The following is a 22,240-nucleotide window of genomic DNA, read 5'->3' as shown; positions in this document are numbered from 1 at the left end:
TATCTTTAGTATCGGTTGCGTTTTTAAAATGACACCCTGTATGATTGTTTTTCATTGAGCTTTGCCCAACTTTGAGGGCTACCTTACATCCTCTTTCTCTTGGATATATGGTAGGAACCAGTGAATCCACCTGCATTGATAAAACAAGCATCAGGTGTTTAATCCTGAGCCACTGGATGTGGTAAGCTCTTTGCAATTATTTAAGACTTTCATGGCATAAACTTACATCTGACTTTCAGCGTGACATTAATCTGACTCTGTATGAGATGTAGCACCTCTCGATGTGTCGCGTCTTCCACAGGTAGACCGTTGACTCGGATGATTTGATCTCCGACCTGTAACACCCGAGGTCATCACTTACACTCCTGACCACTCAATCCTCCCTGACCTTTCCTAACAGCTGTTTGGAAAGGTTGCACTCTCAGAAGGAGAAGTTATTGTTTGCAACTGATTATCAAGGCTTTTAGTGAACGTTTGCTTTTTATGGTTGTATTGGCATATTTACAAGTACCTGCCTACTGGATTCTGTGTTGTAAGGACTAATAGGAAATTAATTAGTGGTGATGCCTTTTACTTTGTATGTCAATATACTTTCCAATTAATTTACAATAAGTCAAGGATGTGACATTAAACGGAAAACAGAACGCCCAAAGTCTTAAGGGATTGAATTATAATAGCAGGCCTACCTGATTGGAAATGTTTATTCCAGCACAAGAAGCACTAGTAAACTCTACACTATACACAGAAATTAGGATATTTCACTATCATTGATAGAATTTTTTTTACCTAGGAGGGTTTGAGTTACGGAGTGAGAACTGACAGCAAAATGTATGTACAGTATTTTATTAGTTTTTTGCAATTTCTGAAGTTAGCTCACCTCTGGCGAGGTGGCAAAGTTTAAAATCGGATTCAGCGCCAAAAAATACTTAAGAAACCACTGAGAAAAAAACTCTGGGAATTTTTCCCCGGGAAATTCCTTATATGATTGGACTATAAATGTTGTCAAGATGTGTAAAACCAACAACAGCGTGGTTGTAATATTTCAGTAGATGAGTCAACTGGGGCTGGGTTAGGATATTATTAGACTTGCATTATTCACAAATATGTTACATTCAACCTTCCTCCGCTCCACTCACCATCAGCCCCTGCAAGTAGGCCTCAGACCCTCGCTCTACAGCCGAGACGAAGAACCCCGTGCCATGCTCCCGTCCTCCACGCAGACTGAACCCTAGACTGCCCTGGCGGCGACGGGAGAGTGTGAGGGTGCGTGCCGCCGGGCCAGGCCGGGTACTGCCGGAGTGGCAGCTGACGGACGTATCACCACCGGAGTCCGACGTGCCGGAGCTGGCGGCGTAGACCTGGCACGCCGGGGCTGGCACAGCCAGCGGCAGCAGCGTGCTGGTAAACGCCATCTGGAACAAGCAGTATGAGTCAGATACACAGTTAAGCAAAATTCGAGACGAAGAAATACAAGTCAGACACACGAATAAGAGAAATACGTTTAAGACTAGAAGGGTGTGGGAAAATGCAGGATATACAAACGCAATTGGAACAAAGCAGGGGCAGAGAAACCCAGATCAGACAAATAGAGTCAGATCAAAAGAGGCAAACAATTCCCCCGCCACAGCAACCCTACAGACGCGAAAATATTTCCACAAACAAGTCGTATAGTATACTCTATTCAAATAACTTACATAAGAGTACTTCGGTTTTCTACTACGAGGATGATAAAAAGTGATTTTTCTGACCAAATTTTAATAGTATATGATGAAATAAATAAATTTGCCAAATTTTTCTCAATAACAATAACAATGTTTAAACGGTTCAGTTTTGGAAATTTCTCCCTAGCCTTCAATCGTACAACAATGCTTCAATAAAAATGTGTTTGTTTTTAAGCTCTAAACGAGGATTGCAGTGAGACTTGCGTATTTTTATGTTTAAGGGGGAAAATAAATAAAGTACAAATCAAAACCCCACAATACCTTTTTCCCATCCATAGTCCACTCTTGTTGGTTCGCAAACTCATTCAAGTTTATACCACCCTACATGCTCATGCCAAATGTTATCAAAGTCAGACCAAAATTACTCTAGTTATTGTGTATATAATAAAATAAACCAATTTTAACCGTGTTTCTTACCTCTGGGGACATCAAGTTAGATATAGAGAAACAGAGAGACGAAAGTCAGACAAAGATAAGTAAAGCAAATAAAAGACCGAGAAACCTTGTTACGCGAATATGAAAATCTTACACTAACAAGAGACACAATAATTATCTAGGCCATTTCTGGACCTACGTCATTGGACTATGTATCCATGGCGGTATCAAACATAAGGTTCACATCACATTACATAAAAACAAAATCATGGTATGCAATCTCCCCTATAAATGTCAATGGTTTTCAAATCACTCACGCAAAAAACATACTGGAGAAGTTGCTATAGGAAGCAAAGTCTACTTGCATCATTCAAAGTCTATGAAAATATCCTAAGGCTTATTTAAATGTTAAAGATGCAAAAACGTAAATCTTATATATGCATGACTAATACCAAAACCATACTAATCCAACATCATAAATGTTAATGAAGCTACTGAAGTAGCTTCATGACTAATATTAACCATGTTTAAATACCACATCAGTGCGTATTGCACTTAAATTGCCACCAGGGAGAGCAATAGCCACTGGTTTGTAATGTGGCTTTACTTCCCAGATAAGGAGGTAATTCCACACATTACAGTTCATTACATCACGAGGGCAGTACATTGCAGAACAGGTGAGGTGGTATCACACGCTCATCTCAATCTCACCTCTATCAGCCTATAATTACCCCCTCAGCTTCCATTCAAAGGTTGGCGCTCGGAATTGTAGGTTATGGAATTATCTGATAGGTGCGATCCGATCCACTAGGAGGACAGCTATTGATGTGGTAAAGTGTTGATATTTGTCTGATTTGCCGAGTTGAGGGTTAAGAGATTGTAATTTTGTAGTGGTCAAAATTATTTTAAATTCTTATAAGTTATCACGTTTTCGTACATTGAAAATTTGTTCTGTTGTCGAGTTATCAACTTCAGCGTAGTGACCATTATCCTCAAGGTTGTCATTATTATTACATTGAAAAGACACAATGTTACCCTACATATTTTATACTTAAATACCCCCGCCGCAGCAAACCTGCCGACTAAGCGAATTTCCATTTGTCTGAATTGATTTTCAGTTAAATATATTTTAATAACATTAGGTTTAACGAGTACCTAGGTTTGCTGCTACAAGGAAACTAATAAAGTGTGTTTTTGAGTAAAATATTGATAGCTTAGTACAAAATAAATAAATTTGCCAAGTTTGATCAAAATATATCCATAAACAAGCAAACTACAACATTTGACAATATTCTCCATAAGAATAACATGGGAATTTTAAATTTACAATTTTTTTAATTTTCTCCGTTACTAATAATTGAACAAAAATACTTTTATATACTAAATTATTTGTTTTTTTAAGCTCTTTAAAAAGGTCTAAAGAGAAATCGGGAAATTTTGTGTTTTGAGGGTCAAAAGTGAGAAAAACCAATTTTTACCCTATAAAACCCCCCGTAAAGCCCCATCCCATGGTCCGATCGTGCTGGTTCGCGAACTCATTCAAGTTTATCCCGCTTTACACCTTTAAACCAAATTTCATCAAAATCGGACAAAAATTACTCAAGTTATCGCGTTCACGGACGTATATATATATATAAGTCTATATATATATATATATATATATATATATATATATATATATATACATATATAAAATTTGAACGAATGGTGTTTTTGGCCTCTGGGGACATCAAAATGAAAAAGTAAATCGGTCCCGGGTCTAGGTCTTACCGTGCCACCTACGGTAATAGCTACTTCCCTATAGGGAAATTCGCTAATAAAAATGAGTGAAGGATTGAGAGGTAAAATTAGTGATGTATGTACACGATATATGATGAAGGACTGAACTTTTGACCCCCTACGCTCCTAAAAACTAAATATTGCCTACTTTGAAAAATTATACAGCATAAACAAACACGAGTAACTGATTTTATTACTGAATGATTCCAAATACTGTACATGAAGGCACATAAATATATTTTCGCTAGGTTCAGAGACTAACTTTTTGTAAAGTTTCAACCATCACTCCAGCCTTTTTACGTACCCGGAACAAACCCCCACACACAGAAAAACTACCTTTACAATATAATAGATGGATATGATGATTTGCATGATAAATTTGATATCGCGAATTGAAAGAGCACATCATAAAGTGTTGAACTTTTGAACCTCTATAAACATAACCTATAAATAACAGTATACAACATCAACATATGAAGTAACAAGACATGTCAACAAGCATTAGTGATGCAATTCCTGAGGTCACTGACAGTCGAAGATGACAGTGGTTAGACAAACCCGACTCTTCCAATTTGGTATGACTGTTATCAAGATTGCGTCAATTTTCTCACTTATCGTGGAAGTGGCACACATCAGAGGTTATCTTGGAAACCACTAGTTGAGGTTTGGCAAAATCATGCACGAAGTGTCAAATGATGGAAAAGTGTGAAATACCGAGTCACTACCATGATGCAACTGGCATTTCGAGAAGATCTGTGAAGTGTCCAGGCACGGCTTCATGATTCAATAGTTTGCAAGGAGCTGAGAAAGACATGACGGGGTTTTTTTGAAAATATATGTTGATGGCCAACACTGAAAGCATATACTTGTCTATTTTTTACCATTCAGCTTATTATTAGTTCAAAAATGTCAATAACTTGTAAATGCATGGCCAATTCCATTTCTTGTTCTTTCAAAAGTTCGATTCATACTCGCTGGTACTGTAGTTCAAAACTGAACCATACGAAGCAGTTTTAAGAACTCACAGTAGTACGAGGATTGACCTGTGAACTATGCAATCTCAAAAGTGAGACTGCAAAAACTAGATACATCAAAAGTCAAAAGTCTTGATAATACAAAATCTCACTATTTAATAATTAAGGTTAAAAAAATTAAAAAAATCTATCTCGTGAATACCTCTTGCTATTTCAGAGTTCGTCAATGCATTTTTTCAAACCATTTATATCTCAAACCGAAAGCTGCGGTAGCTGATTCAGAACTGTCTAATATTCGGTAATACAAGAAAAACTAAATACAGCAAAACTACTACGAAGCATTTATATGGTTGTGTGAATATGTATATGAATATTCAGAGCTCATAGAAGCCCTACTTATTGAGAAAACCGGTGATGCTGCGTTTTAGGTCATACAATTATTCTTTGTATCATATCAATCAAACTAGAAGACATAGTTTAATCAAACTATTTGGTAATTCAGAATTCTTACTACTTCAGTTTTTCGGATGTCCAGTCAACTTCGAACTGTCGGAAGGAGTACAGGAAATCATTACGTTTAGAAAACTACAGGAATTATCTATAGTGCTATTGTTCTCCGGGTAGTAACGGCGTCTAAAAGAATACATCGAGCCTAAAACAGAAGCGCTTAAACTATTAGCAAACCTCAGCAATTACAGCTTTCTCAGCACACCAGGAAATCATTCGACTGCTATTTCGCGAGTCAAATTTAATACCTACTACTTACGTCCTTTTTCAGACGAGAGTTACAGCCATACTGTTTGTGGGGAGAAATTCACTGGATTACCAGAAATTACATCGCCTTTTGTCTGGCGCTAACCATCACGGTCAGCTGTAAAACATCGGTCAGCTGATGTCTCTATTGTTAACAGCTGTTGAGGTTTCGCGCCTTAATTGGTTCCGTAGTTATACAGGGAAAGTTCCGCATTGGCCGATAATGACAAGGGATTATTAACCACGCACGTTTCCATTCAACATAAGCTGCTTTTCTTCAATTAGTCGTCCAGTACGTTATGGCACGTTTTGTGTTACCTAACGCAGTTCGGTTGATTCATTTCTCTTGTTACGGATGGTATTTGAAGAATCGTATTCATCTATTGTGCTTGACGGGCCATAGAAATACATTCTGATATTATATAAAGTTGAAAGTCGCGGTTGGCGCACGAACTACTTCACCGGACTGACGTATGGAAGTTCTCACAAACTTCACTGCATATTAAGTCAAGTCTCCAACTTTTAGCACTGTCAATGATTTGTGTAGTAAATTTTTAAAAGAGTAAATTGTTTTAAAATGTTAATAAAAACTGTTTACTTTACTAAAACAGAGACTTACTTTGAGCATACATTTTAAACTGGCAGAATTAGTTAAACATCATACTAACTTTTTACATCGTTTGTTGAGTATAAAATAGTGATGAGGTTTTTACTGATTAGATCATCTGTTTCTTGATCCGGGATCATTTATTAATCAAAAATCCAGTTATAGATCAAACCGGTGAAGTGCTGATCACATTCAATGGTTGTTAGACAAGCAAATACTGTATAACCACTCAAATACACATAGTTTGTTAATTCTTAAGTCAAGTATTATACTACATTGGGAGAGTCTCAAAAAATGTTTCGCTTCCGTTGCAATGTGTTTAATTGTTATTTATGTTGGACCTTTGACTTTGAGTAGTTTAGGCTACTTTTTATACAATTGACTGACACTTGTTTTGACTTAGTAGTTTTTTTTTGTCTAGTGTTATAGACTTAGTATTTTGTAGTACTTATTTTTTGCATTTGTAGCATTTTGTTGTAGTACAGTATTTTGTATTAAGTTGGTTGAATTTTAGTGTGTTTATTTCATTCAAATTTTATCTTATTTTAGGATGGATTTTGCAATTTGTGCTTAGCCTAATCATCATGGACAGCTATAACTTGATCAACATATAGCTGGTTTAACCTAGCTGAATTGGCCTATAAGTTGTATAACCTATAGTTGCTGGCTTACATTTGATGTAAACCGAATTTGAACAATAACTACTTTGTTTCGTATTTTAAGTCGTCCTCTCTTTCTACAATTTAGTACAATGAAACAGTTAGTATAAAACAATGCAGTGAGCGGGCGTTAGGCGTGCCGTAGTCCAGTACCTATGATATACTGTTCTGCCTGCCTAGCCCATCGCCTACAGGCTATGTCTAGTCTGGAAGAGAGAGAGGGAAACAAGAGAGATGGTCCCGGGGTCCCGCGGCGGCCTTTATGTAACGGGGATCCACGTCGTGTTTACAAGAAATGAGAACAATGTAGGACTCGTAACTGGGAGACTGTCTGATGTCTGGCCCGTCCAACTGACGTCCCAATGTGGAGGATGTGATGGGAGTGGCAGACACCATCATCATGGGACGCACAAAGGTGTATTATAACCCAATACGAGTTGAAGATGAATGAGATGTCTAAAAAAATTGAACAGAAATAGACTGTTAAATGTTAACGGATGACAGTTCGGTACCGTTTACACAAGAAAAGAGGTACCGGCTTTTCTCAAGATCTAACTGGCAAACTTCTCATTGTTAGGCAATATTAGTCCCCTGGCACATAAAAAATATAAATACAACAGAACATTTTACTTTTAGTTTTAAGAGATGCTCACTATAATGATAAATAGTTACAAAAAATATATGTCCATAAAAAGGTCATGAAACGTCTAAAATTTAAATTCATCTTAATCTTCTCCGGAGGTTTTTGCAATTAAAGATAAACTGTTCTGCAAATAATTCAAGGAAATTCCAAGATATCTTTTAAAGTGGGTTTGATTGAGGTGTCATTGCATTACTATGACCTCGAAGACGAAATTAAGGCCTATTTAACCCAAATGTGAATAGGTAGTGAGTGAGACGACTCTGGTATTATTTTTGACTAGGAAAAGTAAGGGTCATTTATTGAAGTTCTAATGGTCATAAACAGCTGGTTTCAGATTTAAGCCCATCAAAAAGATGTTGAATATGCTCCTGATTCAACTGGTGGCCTTCAGATTGTTATATGAGCATTATATCTACTAAGCTACAGTCAGAGATAGGTATGCTACTATTGAGTTTTGATAGTAGACAGACAAAATATTCCCCACTTTGGCTCTAACGGACTGTTAGACTCTCCATTAGTCGATGGAGAAGGTGACTTTAACGAACGAGGCTACCGATGGCTCAAAATATTCTAAACAACAGAAATTAAAATTCAATAAACTCGTCCCGTGGAACATTTAGCAGAGGAAAGGCAAACATAAAATCAACCTGTCTTTTCTTTATGAATTTCTAATCGACCCATCAGAGCTTGTCATAAAACTTCCTCAGGCAAACATAGAACAGTTTGTGATATTTTATCGGTATCTAATGGGTCAAATAGAATTTAGCTTGGGCATGTATCTCTTCATTCCTAATCTTACGATACACTGGAATGTCCTGGACTTACAAATTCCCATGGTATGATTGTTAAATTATTTTATTGGTTGGTTTCCATGGAAACAACAAGTTGTATTATTCACTTTACAGTTTTACACTGCTAAACTACAGTGTAAGTTTATTCATTCTACAATGGTGCCATGCCAGGCCTCCAACGGTAAATTATGTGAGTAATTCTCTTGGTGTCTGTAATCCATCTAATCGAGCCGCCAAGTGTTGGTAAGTACGGTGACTCGTCTGAACAAAACATAAATGTTGTCATCCCATGCACTTAGACCTCTAACACACACGAATGTAGGTGTACACGCACACGCACACGAAATCTCACGGATCTTCGCTCGGCGAAAGTCCGCAGAGTTGTCGGATAATTGCAGGACTAGGCTGAAGTCTGAAGCAATCAGGGAAAATGAATTTCCCTTCTTACCTTGGGATAACCAGCTTCTCGTCCGGTTTGAAACTAGTGTGAACGACTGCGATCACACGGATACATTGTTTACGATGGTTTTTTAATCAGATCAGTAAATGTTAAATTGATCTAGGTTTGGTTTTGGAGTAAACTGGGGAGAACTCAGGTCAAAATTTAATTTTCTATTTTGTTGTGTTTATTCCAACTTATTTCATGCGAAGTATAATATTTCTAGAAGTCCTGTGTGTTTCCTCCGGGCGTTTGCAAAAACAACAGAACCGACTTAGCTAATAGTTCACACAGTTATATGACCCGTTCAACGTTAGGCACTTTCTTGCCTTAAATTCCCCTAGGATTTCGCCTCGTGGGCGTCAAAGGTTTATTTGTGGACTTATTGGGAATAATGGTTATTGTTAAGTAACCAAAGCAACAAACCCGAATTCAGTTTTAAGATTTTTTTACATTACGACGAATGTTAATACAAGCTTAACATAGATTCTGGAATTTCGGTGCATTGTCGGTTCGATTTCCGGCATGTCCACAAGACAAGTTCGAGGGGGGTTGGCTGCTTTCTCATGAAATCGCTCGAGTTTCTTCAATGCCTTTAGCATAGACACTATCAAAGAGAGCTAATAGAATTATTACACAGCTACACAAATACAAGTGATTGTATTCAACATGAAGAACTAAGGAGTACAATTCAGTTTTTGTTTATTTAATGGCAAGTGGGTAACGTTTTTCCCATGGTAAATTAAAATACATACATTAATCTCTCCTGCGTCATCTCCCCGTTAAAAAGCTTGGGTAAAACAACTAATTCCATAATTACAAACAAAACTTATTTCATATTGAACCTCTTGAGAAACCATTTCCTACAGAGTCGTGATTGAATGTCATTTACAAGATCAATCTAGTTTACACTGTGACAGTTTGACGTAATTCCCTTCACAATTTGCTCCTTTTCCCGATTGCTCAAGAAAGGAGTCGAGTTTTAATTGGTTCAGTGTAATTGTGATACGATGGTTTACTAGACAGTTTTATAAACAAATAATAAACAAATAGAACTTAAGACGTAAATGCTTTAGAGAAAAGAATTTCAACATTCAATTGGCTCTTTAAAATTGTTCTTCAGCATGGAGTTCCTCCAATGATAACTGTTCAAAAGAGTGGGGTTGTCTAGCCTTTTAGGTAGGAACATTTTTAAAACATACATAATATACAAATCTAGTAGCCTTCTAAAGTTATTCTTCCAACATAGACCTCCCCCAAGACCATTTGCTTAAAGAGTAAAAACACCATCACCCATTACATCCACGATACTATCCATGGATATTGTCTGCACATGGACAGCCCCCAAGTAAAGGCCAACTGCCTAGAAGAGTAGACTCTTTAACGTTATTGGAATATTTGTCTGTAGCATATACATTGGACAAACCCAACAACGTTTGTCAGGGTTGTTCTTCAGATAAAGGTGTTTGCAAGTGTAGAATTCTCTATAATTGTTGGGCCACTTATAACAAATACATTTGACAACTACAGCACAACCTTGCCAGTTTGCTCGATGCATTCCAAGTTTAGTATTACAAGATTTAGGGTTAATTATGAGGCTAATTCATTACAAGAATTGGATTCTCTCTCGATTTGGAGACAATTAAAATGTACAATGAATCCAAAATTTCCACGATGGGTTCCAGAATTGTTCTTCCACCACATGTCCGCCTCCAAGTAAGAATACAATATTTACTGAAGATTGCCAGTCAGTCTTGACTTGACCGTCGAGGAGTGTGAAGCCTCTGGTCGTGGACGTTGTCGGGTGACGGTGGAAGCGGAACCACGCCGGTGGACACGACCACTGATAGCAGAGCACCAGACTATGTTAATTGGAGGCAGAACCATGACGACCGACGGTGCTGCGAAACTCCAGGTGTACACAATAGCTGAATAGCTTGATCCTGGGGGCTTTGATCGAGAAGGAATACAAAAGAAAAGTACCTTTCCAGACTATGAACAATTTGTGACTTGATCACCGGCATAAAATGTTTTTGAGATGACTGTATTGTCTGAACCATTTCTGACCGATCCTTAATTACGTAGATATTTTATTTAACCCCATCAACACTCAAACCTTTAGATTAAAGAATATTTCGTCAAATTGCATTAGACTGGGAACTTTCTTCTTGCACATCCATTGATATAAAACAGGGTACCCAAAAATGGATTCTGCATACATCAAGGGAAATGGTCGTAGCTACTTGACAAACAGCCAGACGTTATTTGGAACTAAAATAATAACAAAGGCTTTTTGAAACTAATAATCCTCTTTAAGGTGAAAATGATTTTTGGTGGATACAATTGTATAATTACTGAACATTTGGCACTTCCTAATGTTAAGTGTTCTATCTTCTGTCCATCCATAAATACCAAATACTCGATAATTTAGAAATGTTAAACTAATCCTAACTTTTAACTGCAATACATCATGTCCTTAAAAGATGAAAATAATACAGCTAAAAGTTCTATTTATCAATAAAATAAATTATTACTGAGATTCAATGAGATATAATCACTACTGTAAATTAAGTTATATCTCACTTATTGCCAGGTAGGATTAATAAGTTGTGAGCCTAGGAGAAGAATCTTTTCTATTACTGTTTTTGTTGCCAATGTATGATTGTCTTTTGAAAATCAAGCGACTATTGAAACGTCTGACCAAACCTCGCATATCTGCTCAATATCTATCCCACATCGGACACTCGCCGACGCTCTGTTACTTTCCCAACCCTCGGACTGCGGTCCATCCTCCATCCTCTATCTGATGCGGTCCGCGTGGATATGCTAATGCTCAGAGCTCGTGCAGCCTCCAGCCTCGATGACGCAACCATGTGAACTTTGCATTGTCCACTCCTGAATTGTATCACTTTCTATGTAGTTCCCACCCTTGTAATCGCAACTCTGTGCGAGTAACAAGGAAACGTGTGTAACTGTAACACATTGAAAAAGTATGAAGAAATACGAAATATTTTGGAGGAACAGAACTCAGTTGTGATGTAGGAGAACAGGTCGATGAGACTTCAACATCGTTTAAATTCTAAGACTGTTTCTCAACGCAGTTCACAGCAACCTTTTTGACCCTCAACATCGATGTATATAACCTAACATGCACATGTTAGGTTATATACATCGATGACCCTCAACTCCAAAACCTTAAAGAGGCAATTGTTGACACTTTATTGCAGTGGTTTGTCACATTCCTGGGCAACATCAACAATAGTATGTCATATTACAGGTCAACATCAGCAACAGCGGTATGTGGTATGTTGAGCCATTCAGGTTGTGTTCCGGGCCAGTTGAGGCCTTGTGTCGGTACTGATTACCGTTGTATGTCCTGTGTGGCTGCAATGTTTCATCAACTAGGCTAACGGAATATGAAATACGTAAACCATGTAGAGAACTAAAATATAAGAAATAAATACCTAATATTTTGTTGAAAAGAAGAAAGGTCATTTATCGTATAGAGGGTTATCGACTATGTAGAAAACAATTTGTATAATGTTAATTTTCTCTACATGGTTGTAGATTATCAAAAACATTTTTGATTATGTTAATTGCTGTATTTGGAGAGTATGGTAATTATTTTTTCAATTGTTTAACATCGAATTGTGAATTACACATTGTAGGTATTGTTTTTTTACAGAGACAAATGTTGATTCGGTGTATGATCTAGTAATCTAAGTTCATCAGTCATTTTAAATACTACTTGCAAATCTGAGTCATAAAAATGTGTTCACCTTAACAACTAGCTGCATCCCAAACAACCCAAATTGGCAATAATCTGTGTGCTCCTCCAATACAAACCAATGACTCTAGGATCGCCAGCGCAATTTCCGAATCAGAAGACTTAACCTACTTATGAAGGACTTTCACTCAACATGTGACAGATGGGGCATAACGTTCTGCGGTTGCGATGAAAGGTGATATAACCACAAGCAATGGACCGAGCAATCGTCGCTTGCGTGGTTGCGACGCGCAATTAAACTTTAATTGCGACATTGTTACCATGGTAGCAAAGTGTGGTTAAACTGTGGTGAAACAGCTAACTAGAGCAAACATAGAGCGGTGTTTGGCAGGTGAAGAAACAGTTAAGGTCCGGTTCAAGGGAGGGGTTTTGGATGTGCCTGTAGTTGTGGTAAATCTTGTTGATCTCACTTGTATTCATTCCATTCGTTGTATTTCTTGAACAGAATTAATTCGCTCATTTAGGTCATTGTTGTAAAGTGAAAATCTCATGATTTGTCTTCACTGTACAGTTAAAGTAGCTATGATCTTCCTCGCCAACATTTTGTACGTGTAGAGAGAGAGAGAGTCAGACAATGAAATCGAAATATGCTGTAGATGCATCTATAGAATAAGACTCGACTCTCAAACAATCAGAACTACCTCAACTATAACCCATTCGATAAATAATAATGTCTTGAGCCACCAAACATAATACATTACACAATAAATGCGGAAAAGCAAACAACGTGTTTCACCCATCAGAACATGAATGTTTATTGTCAAGAATAACAGCATTCAAGATTCCTCGGACGCTGCACTGCTATTAGCACCATTACCATATGATGGACTTCGACGTAGACTAGATATGAGGCAATGTTTGTGGTGTAATTTTCTGTTTTGCATCTGAGAGAGGGAGATGGCAGATGTCGTCACCTCGCCCGTGGTCTACACGCTTATTTCTGAGGTCACGAATGTTGCCTTTCATATGCAACGAGTATTTTGGCACTTCAACCAGCGCGTTGTCAGGCGGGTACAATATTATGTCAGACAAACTAAACAAGCAAGTTAATTTTGCGTTAACTGTTTGAGTTTGGTCTATAATTGTTCGTAAACACAGTGCTCTGGGTGTACTGTTATCGTAAGTCATGAACTCGATCAAAGAAAGAATTTTGATTTTGTGTCAACTGTTTTAATTAAATCCGTTACTATGAAAGCGAAGAACTTGTTGCTATGCAAGGTTGATCGTTTAACACAATGGTATTATTACGTCTCCTGAACTTGCGCTTCCTCTTATCTTATCGCAGTCGTTCAACTGGTTAACGAACCGTCCTTGAATAGTTATGCGAGTTGAAATATGTTGTATACGTTTATACAGTATATAAAAAGGTAACTCTGGAAAAGAATACTTTGTATAGTACGGGGGTTTTCGCTATATTCATAATATAGTTATTTTATATTCTTGGAATTTTAAAATGCATTCATAAAACAACTAATAAACATGTTGCAGTATTTTATACTTAGATGATTTACCACTAAACTGTTCAATATTTCCAAAATTTTTCAAGATTCCATCTACGAAGAAAACACAGCTTTACTGTTTGTTGCTAAATGTTTGCAGTCCAGAAATGTGATTCATGCAGCAGCGCCACTTCGCTCAGTACTTCAACCATCTCCCGAAGACAAACACATTCATCTCTCACTGAAGAAGACCGCAGTTAAGGTAAGAGCATTTACTAACTGTTTAACTATAGTGGAATTCACGTTGACTATATTGTATTATCAGTACCAAAAAGTGTGTCACAAGAGTAAACAAATAAAAGGGCTAATCGGAGATCGCTTAGATAGATGTTGCTTAACCATTTGACCATATGGCCATCTTCCGAAGACGATAACTCTTCAGGGAGAGTTGGTTTCATCAGCTTGATGAAACCAACTCTCCCCGAAGAGTTATCGTTTAACTATTCCAATAAGGGAATTGTCATACCAGAATCACGAGAAATCCTTCACAAAACCTCAGCGTAAAAGTAACTAATCCTTCAATGGCATTCCTCAGCGTCTGCGAGAGAATTTGGCGTTCCTCAGGGGCGCACTCTAAACCCCGTCTTGTTTGTGAGAACCAACTCGCGCGAGGTGACACGCTTAAACCGAAGTTGCCACTGGATGGAGACACGATTTCATAAGTGGGAATTAATACCGTGATTCAACAAAGAGAAACCGCCTCACGGAAACCTCTGGGAATGGCACAGCCTTTGTTGTGCGTTTGCGCTCAGCATCTCAAACATCGGGTTACATGTGAACTGGTCCGGATTGCGCACTAACGAGCGTACCCTTTGGGATTGCTGTTGAAGAAAGTCCATCAATGGAATCGTCGACGAACGGCAAGGGGGTTGAAGAACATCTGGAGAAAATGATTGGAAGAAATTTAGGTACTTCAGTATTAAACGGAGGCCACATTTTGTCAGCGCGCTGCGGCGGTTATGTTAGGTTGGGTTATCATAATAGAAAGTATCGTTCGATTCATAACGAAGCGAGGAAAGTCCTACACACATAATATTTACGATAACCCAACCTAACATAACCGCCGCAGCGCGCTGACAAAATGTGGCCTCCGTTTAATACTGAAGTACCGAAATTTAAAATGGATTGAAAAACTGTTGACTTCTGTGGTGAGGTTTGTTAAGGCTTTAAATATTAAAAACTCATGAATTAAATCATGAACCCATCTAGAATATCTGAGAATCACCATAACTTTCCCAGTGAAATCTTTTTTACCACTGTGAAGACAAGTGGAGGGCTTTTGTAGGTTGACGTTATCTATACAATTTCCTTAAGTTATTCACTTCGAGAATTTTCAAACGCGTACATAGTAGATGACAGAAAAAAGATCTTAAATGTATTTTTAACAATTATATTACTGGTAAATACGTCAATAATACTCGACAGCTAATGCTAATCGTCACTGATTCGGTCCTTGGAATGCTGCGTTAATGTAATTAGATGAAGTTGATCGGTTATCACTTGTAACACTGATATCTATGTCACAATGTTCCTACTTACCGGCCAACCTAACCTACTCATTAACCTACGGCTTAAAACGTTATTGGTATTTCTTCAACCTTCCCATGATTGGAAACCTGTGTTTATCCTTTGACTGATGATGATGCATGAGTTGTCATCATAAGCCCATACAGGACATGTGTACGCCTCCTCTTGTCCTTAGGAAGTATTGATGATACCCTCGACATCCGTGTGTCTCTAGTCTGTGTCATCAGCAGATGATTACAAAGGACCTCTAGAGAGGCAGCCTTGGTCACTGATCATCCCCGCGTCGAATCGCAAGGCTACCGACATAACCATTGCGTAATGCGACAATCGCCCTTGCTCCTGATGCACCTCAAAGGGGATTCGATAATTGGATTCGATGGGTCGATTTGTATAATCGATGAGTTGGTAAATCAATGAGATATTTACATAACCGATTAGTTGAATAATCGATTAATTGATTTTAAAATCGATAAGTAGATTAGACCGACCGAATGGGTTAAATGGGTTGAATAATCGAATAGTTCGATCTAAATAGAATTAAATTAAAGTTATAGAATCGATAGTGTGGTAGTATAGTAGTTATACATTATAATTGATTATATTGTTTATGGATTGGTTTAGATAATCGTTGAGTGTGTTTTATGATCGATTACATATTTATAACTATTATTACTACTAACAATTAATATTGGGCCGCAAATGGGAGTATTTTTACCCAAACATAAATCAAGTATTGTGTGTATGTAGTAGGATGTTTGGTGATTTGGGACAGCTATTTCTTTAGTAAGGATCTTTTATTGAAATCCTATGATTTAACGAAGAACAGCTGGACCCAGTGTAAAACCATAAAAAATCCGTGTGCTCCCGCTATCTCCGCGTTCCGCCATCTCCGAATCCAAATCTGTCCCGCCACCTCCGAATTCTTGAGTGACCCTTATAATCCCGTCACTGCCTGCGTTGTTAGCTGTCATTGCATCCACGGCTGCGAAGCCCCGTGGATGGAAGATTTAATGAAAATTTAACCCGTGGGTTAGGTTAGGTTAGGTTTGGACGGAAAGTCTTAACGCAGGAAGTAACCGAGGATTAGAGGCGTCACTCTGAAATTCGGAGATAGCGGTACACGGAGGTTGAATTTCATCAGCAAAAGGTTTAACCGGAGGAACCTCATTACCACACCAGCCCTATAACCAATCAGCTAGTTAACTAATTTGTTTTAACTACGTGTGAAAAAATGTTTTGGACATAAACCAAAGCTAAGTAGAGTATTTACTGAAAATTCCAATGTTTCTTTATACTTTGGTATATACCATATGTTAAACATTTGAATAGTCGATTGTTGTATCTAAAGCTGTAGAAACAATTAATTGATTGTTTGGTAAAATTGTCAATGAGTCAAAATTGCTCCTCAGTTTCATTTACTGTACTGGTACTTTTACCACAGAATGAAAAGATAAATACATTTTATAACTTCTTTCTTTACTCTGTGCTATTATCATTGCACTATTGCTTCTGCACAAAGTTGATTGGCTACGAGCAATTATATGGTATTAACAAAAAATCTACCATAGAAAGCGTTTCCTTTTTCGAATTCCTCTAATGATGATGAACTAAATAGAAATGAACATCAAAAGATGGGATTTTAGATGATTTACTGATCTTAAACATGAAAACCATAAATTATTTTATAAAATCACCTCCAAGATGAAAATCCCGAGCTCTACGTACTCAATGGACCCCATAAATTTGATGAAAAAGGTCAACTGAAAATGTTATTACATAAAAACATAAGAAATACATTTGTTAAAAACTAATGCTAACACCCAAACGTTTAATACCGAGTAAACGCATCTACAACAAAGAAAGTCCCGCGGTGGAAAACATAATGTGAAATTTCCCGATAGGCAATCAATGAGTGTTCCATAGATTACAGTTTCCCCGATAGACATGGAAAGCGTGAAAATAGCTGGATATTACAGGACGCTGAATTTCCTCAGAAACTAACTGAACCCGGTGATTATGTGTCCTTCAATAGTCCCTATCACTGGACATGAGCTATTGTGTCGTTATTGTGGTTCTGGAAGGTCTTTGAGGTGGTTTTGTTTGGTTGAGGAAATCTAGTGATTTAGAATATCATCATGAGATGCTAGTTCATGCTCAGTCATGATAGGCAAAGGTTTCTGTTTTAACCAGACAGAAAAACGGGGATATTTTGACTAAGTGTGTACAAAATTACTATTGGGTGATCATATCCATTACTTTCGGTTGTTGTTAGAATTCAAACAGCAGTGGGATCTCGTGAGAAACAGTTTGATAGCAACAACATTTTCGAAAGCCTTGGAGAATATAATATAGTGATTGACCACTGTCAACACTAACTAACAAAGATAATTATGATAACAGAATGGGAGGTCCAATATCGTATGTCGCTTCAGTCTGTAAATAGTGTTGTGATTGCCCAATAAATTTAATGCAAGATGATTTGAATTTGATAATATATTTTTCACTGGATTTTGTAATTTCCTCTTTGACCGTTCGAATTCTCAGATAATTATTATATGAAGTGTTCTGTCGGTAACAAACTAAGGTCCGACAATTTTACGTAGCAATTTCGATTGGTAACGTTGAATAATTTCAATGTTTGAGGTACTTGCTGATCGTTGTAAGGGTTGCCGAGATAATTTTATTTCCAGATGGAGCAATAAAATAACAAACCTCCAATCATAGACAAAAAGAATTTTTTGTCTATGCTCCAAGTAAGGGTTTTTTTTCTGTCCACTACGGCTAGAATGGTTAAACAAAAAGAATCGTCTATAATCGTGCTACTGACTGGTCATGGTAATAAACAATTAATTTAGAAGAACATGTACATCTCTTTAGTTAGAGTTTACCAAAATTAATAAATTATCTTTGTTCTCACCAAGTTGACCTTCAAGTCATTTCTTTGACCACCAATTTCCTGTGACTTCTAACATGAATGGCGGCCGAGACCTTCACCGACACACGGAAGACGCAATGTTTGGTGCAAACTGCGATACAATCAGTCCAAATCGTAGATTCATACGGGTGGAATAAACTCATTTGCTGTCGGTCGTTGACTCCCCTCCCCCCCCCCCCCCCCCCGGTTGTTAACCGATGTTACGATGTTACTGGCAAGACGTCCATCGTTTGCTACAGTGTTACAGATTATACTACGACGCTCTACAGGTACTACAAGCGTGTAAAGCGTTCCACTCGCGGTTTTATGATGGTGGATTCCCGCATCAAAGAGACTTTGTCTTTCGCCTCCAATGTATTTACGAAGAATATCGAAACAAAATTAGTATTTTCTTGCGTAATATATAATTTTATTCATAGAGATGTAAGTAGATGCATACTGATGTAAACAAAACGGACAATATTCAAACCAAACCTACATTAAGCATGATTGAACAGAAATACACATCTATATAAATAGGCAAGAATGTTTCTTAAAAACCTTTTTTTCTCAGCTCGTGTGCGCCACAAGAGAAATCTACGCATAGGCTATTGTTGGAAACATATTTTCCTGTAGATGTTCAGAATCCCATTATAAATTAAAATAGACTAAAAAAGAACACAAATTAATTTGAAACAAAAAAAAATAACCCGGTTCTTAAGTGTTGCCATTCTAGTGACGAAATAACAACAAAATATAAATGGAAAATCAAAACAAATTAAATAAATTACAATCATATGTTTTATTTATAGCGTGGGGTGAAAGTAGATAAGCCTGTACATTACATATTTTTGGTCGAGCTTTCGACCATTGGACGACCACTAGTAATCATTATAAGTATATTTACATTTTGTCTTCGAGTCCAATTCCAACCGATTACGCTCCAATCGAAATCATCGCGAAGGTCGATATTTACAGGATAAGCTTGTCAATCCATAGAATTACTGAGTCACCGTACAGCAAAGATCTGCCTAGAAGAGATTATACCTACCTTCTACTTGTCTTGATCCAGGTTAAGATTAGTTCTTTTTGTCTAGAAATATTACTAAGGAAGGTGGTCGATGAATTATGCATTAGTTCATCAAACCCCGTATTGAGTCAAAGAGAAATAATTAAAGAAAGAAATGTATCAACCTAACCGCAATATTAAAAATGAGATGTTAACTGTCCAATCTTTATCACTTTATCTTCAGGAAATGACCAATATGTTGAACTAGCGCAAATACTCGCAAACATTTTGGATGCGCCGCAACCCATCTTCGGTACAAGATGTTTTCAAACCAAACTCTCGGCCCATGTATATACATCGTGTAACATGAGTGTCTGGATGCAACGAACAGATCAAATGGGACCAGGGTCTACCGGGACAGCCTGTATAGCATGACCCATACAACGGGGTCCTCCTGTGACACATTGACTATTCCGATTTCCGATTGGACACCGGGATAGACCTCGTCTCCAGGGAATGCGAACGGTAAACGCAACGGACTCCAAGGCTGCATGGGTCACGCTGCATGCCTGACCTTATGGAAAGTTATAGTTGCGGATGGTAATATAATATAGCTTCACGAGACGCAATGGCTGAATTAGACCTGATAAGGTAATAACCCAATGGCGTTGTGGTTAGATTTGGTGATAAGATTTTGGGAATAAATTGGATTGTGTTAAGGTGTGTGGAGTAGAAAGGATAAACGTTTGGTATCGATATTTTAGCATTGTTATAGTCCTTGATCATGTGGCTAAATGCTCCTGGATATAGAAACAGCTGACCTAAATCCTACACTCATTTTGTAAGGCTGAAAATACGTGGTGAAATATGACGCCGGCTTCGTTAAGTGATCAGTGATAGAGTATATACTTTCATGGGATCAGGAAGACTCTGATGAAGATTAATCCCAATAATGAATAAAAAATTGGTGTGAGATGTTTTTTGCAGCTTTGTTACTGACCAAGATCAGCTGATTAATTTAAGGTCACATAATCAAAATTAGCTGGGAAACACAATTTCAAGGGGTTTAGGAAGATGATACTTCCTACAAGTCTTGCATATATCATCAGCTGTTTCTGGTGTTATATTGGTATGATGACCTATACAATCAATTAATTATTAGTTGTCCTATAAAACCACGATAACACACGGACGTAATAAAATACAAGTTTTAATAAACGTATAATCATATTCAATCATAAATATACAAAAAAATGATTTAAGTACATAGTTATGTCAAAAACACTTCATCAAATGCTAAAGAAACCAAACGAAGGTTTAGAAACAATATATAACCAGTTACGTTGACCCAAAATATACATAAATTATACTTAGTGAAAGAAGACACCTTGATTACAGGGTGGTTTGGGAATGACAGACATAGCGGTAACATAAAAGCGGCCGACGTATGTTTCGAAACCGGTCCTCGGGAAATCGGAGATAAAGAAGATGAATGACAACGTAATATTAGATATTTGGAAATGAGGGTCTGAAGAGTATAAATAACAAATACGTGACACTAACTTGACCCCGGTTCAGCCCCATTAGTGGTTCCTACATCTGAGTTGGTTTGATCCCCGACTTTGGTATCAAAAATGTATTCATTTTAATTTACTTCGTGCTTAAAAATAGAAAACACTACAGTTTAAGATGCCGAAATAATAAGTATATTTATGACACAGGGTTTTCTTTTTCATAACAGTATGCGATGCACACTTAAGGCGCTTATTTTAACCATACCTTTGATTTTATACTAGTTCAGACAATTTCATATTTTCCAAAAATTAGAGTTTTGTCTCAATATGGAAGCATGTTTCTTTACACAATTTTTTCTCAGCTCGTGTGCATCGCAGGGAAAATCTACGCATGTTAAAAAGATATATTTTCCTGTAGATGTGCAGCCTTTTATAAATTGAAATAGGCTCAGCAGCACAAAAAAAGAATTTGAAATTTCAAAAATATTAACATTGGCCTTATGGGTTGTTATGCTGGTGACGAAATAACAACAACAAAAAATAAACAGAAAATTTAAAACAAATGGAAGAAATTACAATGATGTGTTTTATTTACAGCTAGGGTAAAAATAGCCTGTACAATGCATATTTTTTGTCGAGTTTCCGACCACTGGACGACCACTAGTTTATCAAAAACCACAAAAGGAATTTGTCAGAAAAAATCCCTAATGCTTGGAGATAACCTTATTCCACCAACTTCCACTTTACCTTTTAAACCTATTACTCTAGTTAGGTTCTAGAATTTTAACATTCCTGTAAAATGTTCCTGTCAGTCCATCGATGCAACGCATCCCGTTGTAGGGTTTATTTCCGTAAAGCCATTCATCATTATAATTACAACTCTGTCCTATACCACCATCTTCTGTTAAATGTTTTACTTTTGTTCCTCTTACTGTATCATTTTCTCTCTGGCGACATGTAGCGTTCATGTAGAAATCCCCCGCCAATGTCACGTGCAACACGCGACACGATTCTGAGACAAACGCATAATTAATACGCATCCGTGGTGTCGCCTCTCTAGAAATGGGAACTCTGGTGTGGGGAATTATGAACTGGAAACTGTAGAAATGTGAACGGTGAAATTGAGAGCTTTTGAGTTTGGGCTGTGAAATAAAGAACTGTGGGACTCCGAAATTTGGCAAGGTGAATTTTGGGATGGAGAACTGCACAAGTGAGTACTGTAGCAGAACGGAATGAAGAGTGGAGAGTT

At 37.4% G+C, this 22,240-nt stretch overlaps 1 protein-coding gene across 3 annotated transcripts in view; it reads right to left on the bottom strand.

Annotated features, from left to right (window-relative positions):
• LOC128990315 (uncharacterized) overlaps nt 1–22,240 on the bottom strand; it is a 92,704-nt gene that overhangs the window by 44,366 nt on the left and 26,098 nt on the right. For all 3 annotated transcript variants that reach the window (XM_054412646.1, XM_054412644.1, XM_054412645.1), the window contains exons 2-3: nt 1,137–1,412; nt 227–335 (exon numbers count right to left, since the gene is read on the bottom strand). In XM_054412646.1, coding sequence (XP_054268621.1) covers nt 227–335; nt 1,137–1,412 — 385 coding nt within the window. The remainder of the gene's footprint in view (nt 1–226; nt 336–1,136; nt 1,413–22,240) is intronic.

This window comes from Macrosteles quadrilineatus, unplaced genomic scaffold (genome assembly GCF_028750875.1).
Source record: "Macrosteles quadrilineatus isolate MER2022 unplaced genomic scaffold, UCM_ALF_1.0 Scaffold_3__2_contigs__length_128488019, whole genome shotgun sequence".
Lineage (NCBI taxonomy): Eukaryota > Metazoa > Arthropoda > Insecta > Hemiptera > Cicadellidae > Macrosteles > Macrosteles quadrilineatus.
This window is presented reverse-complemented; position numbering and strand designations above follow the sequence as displayed.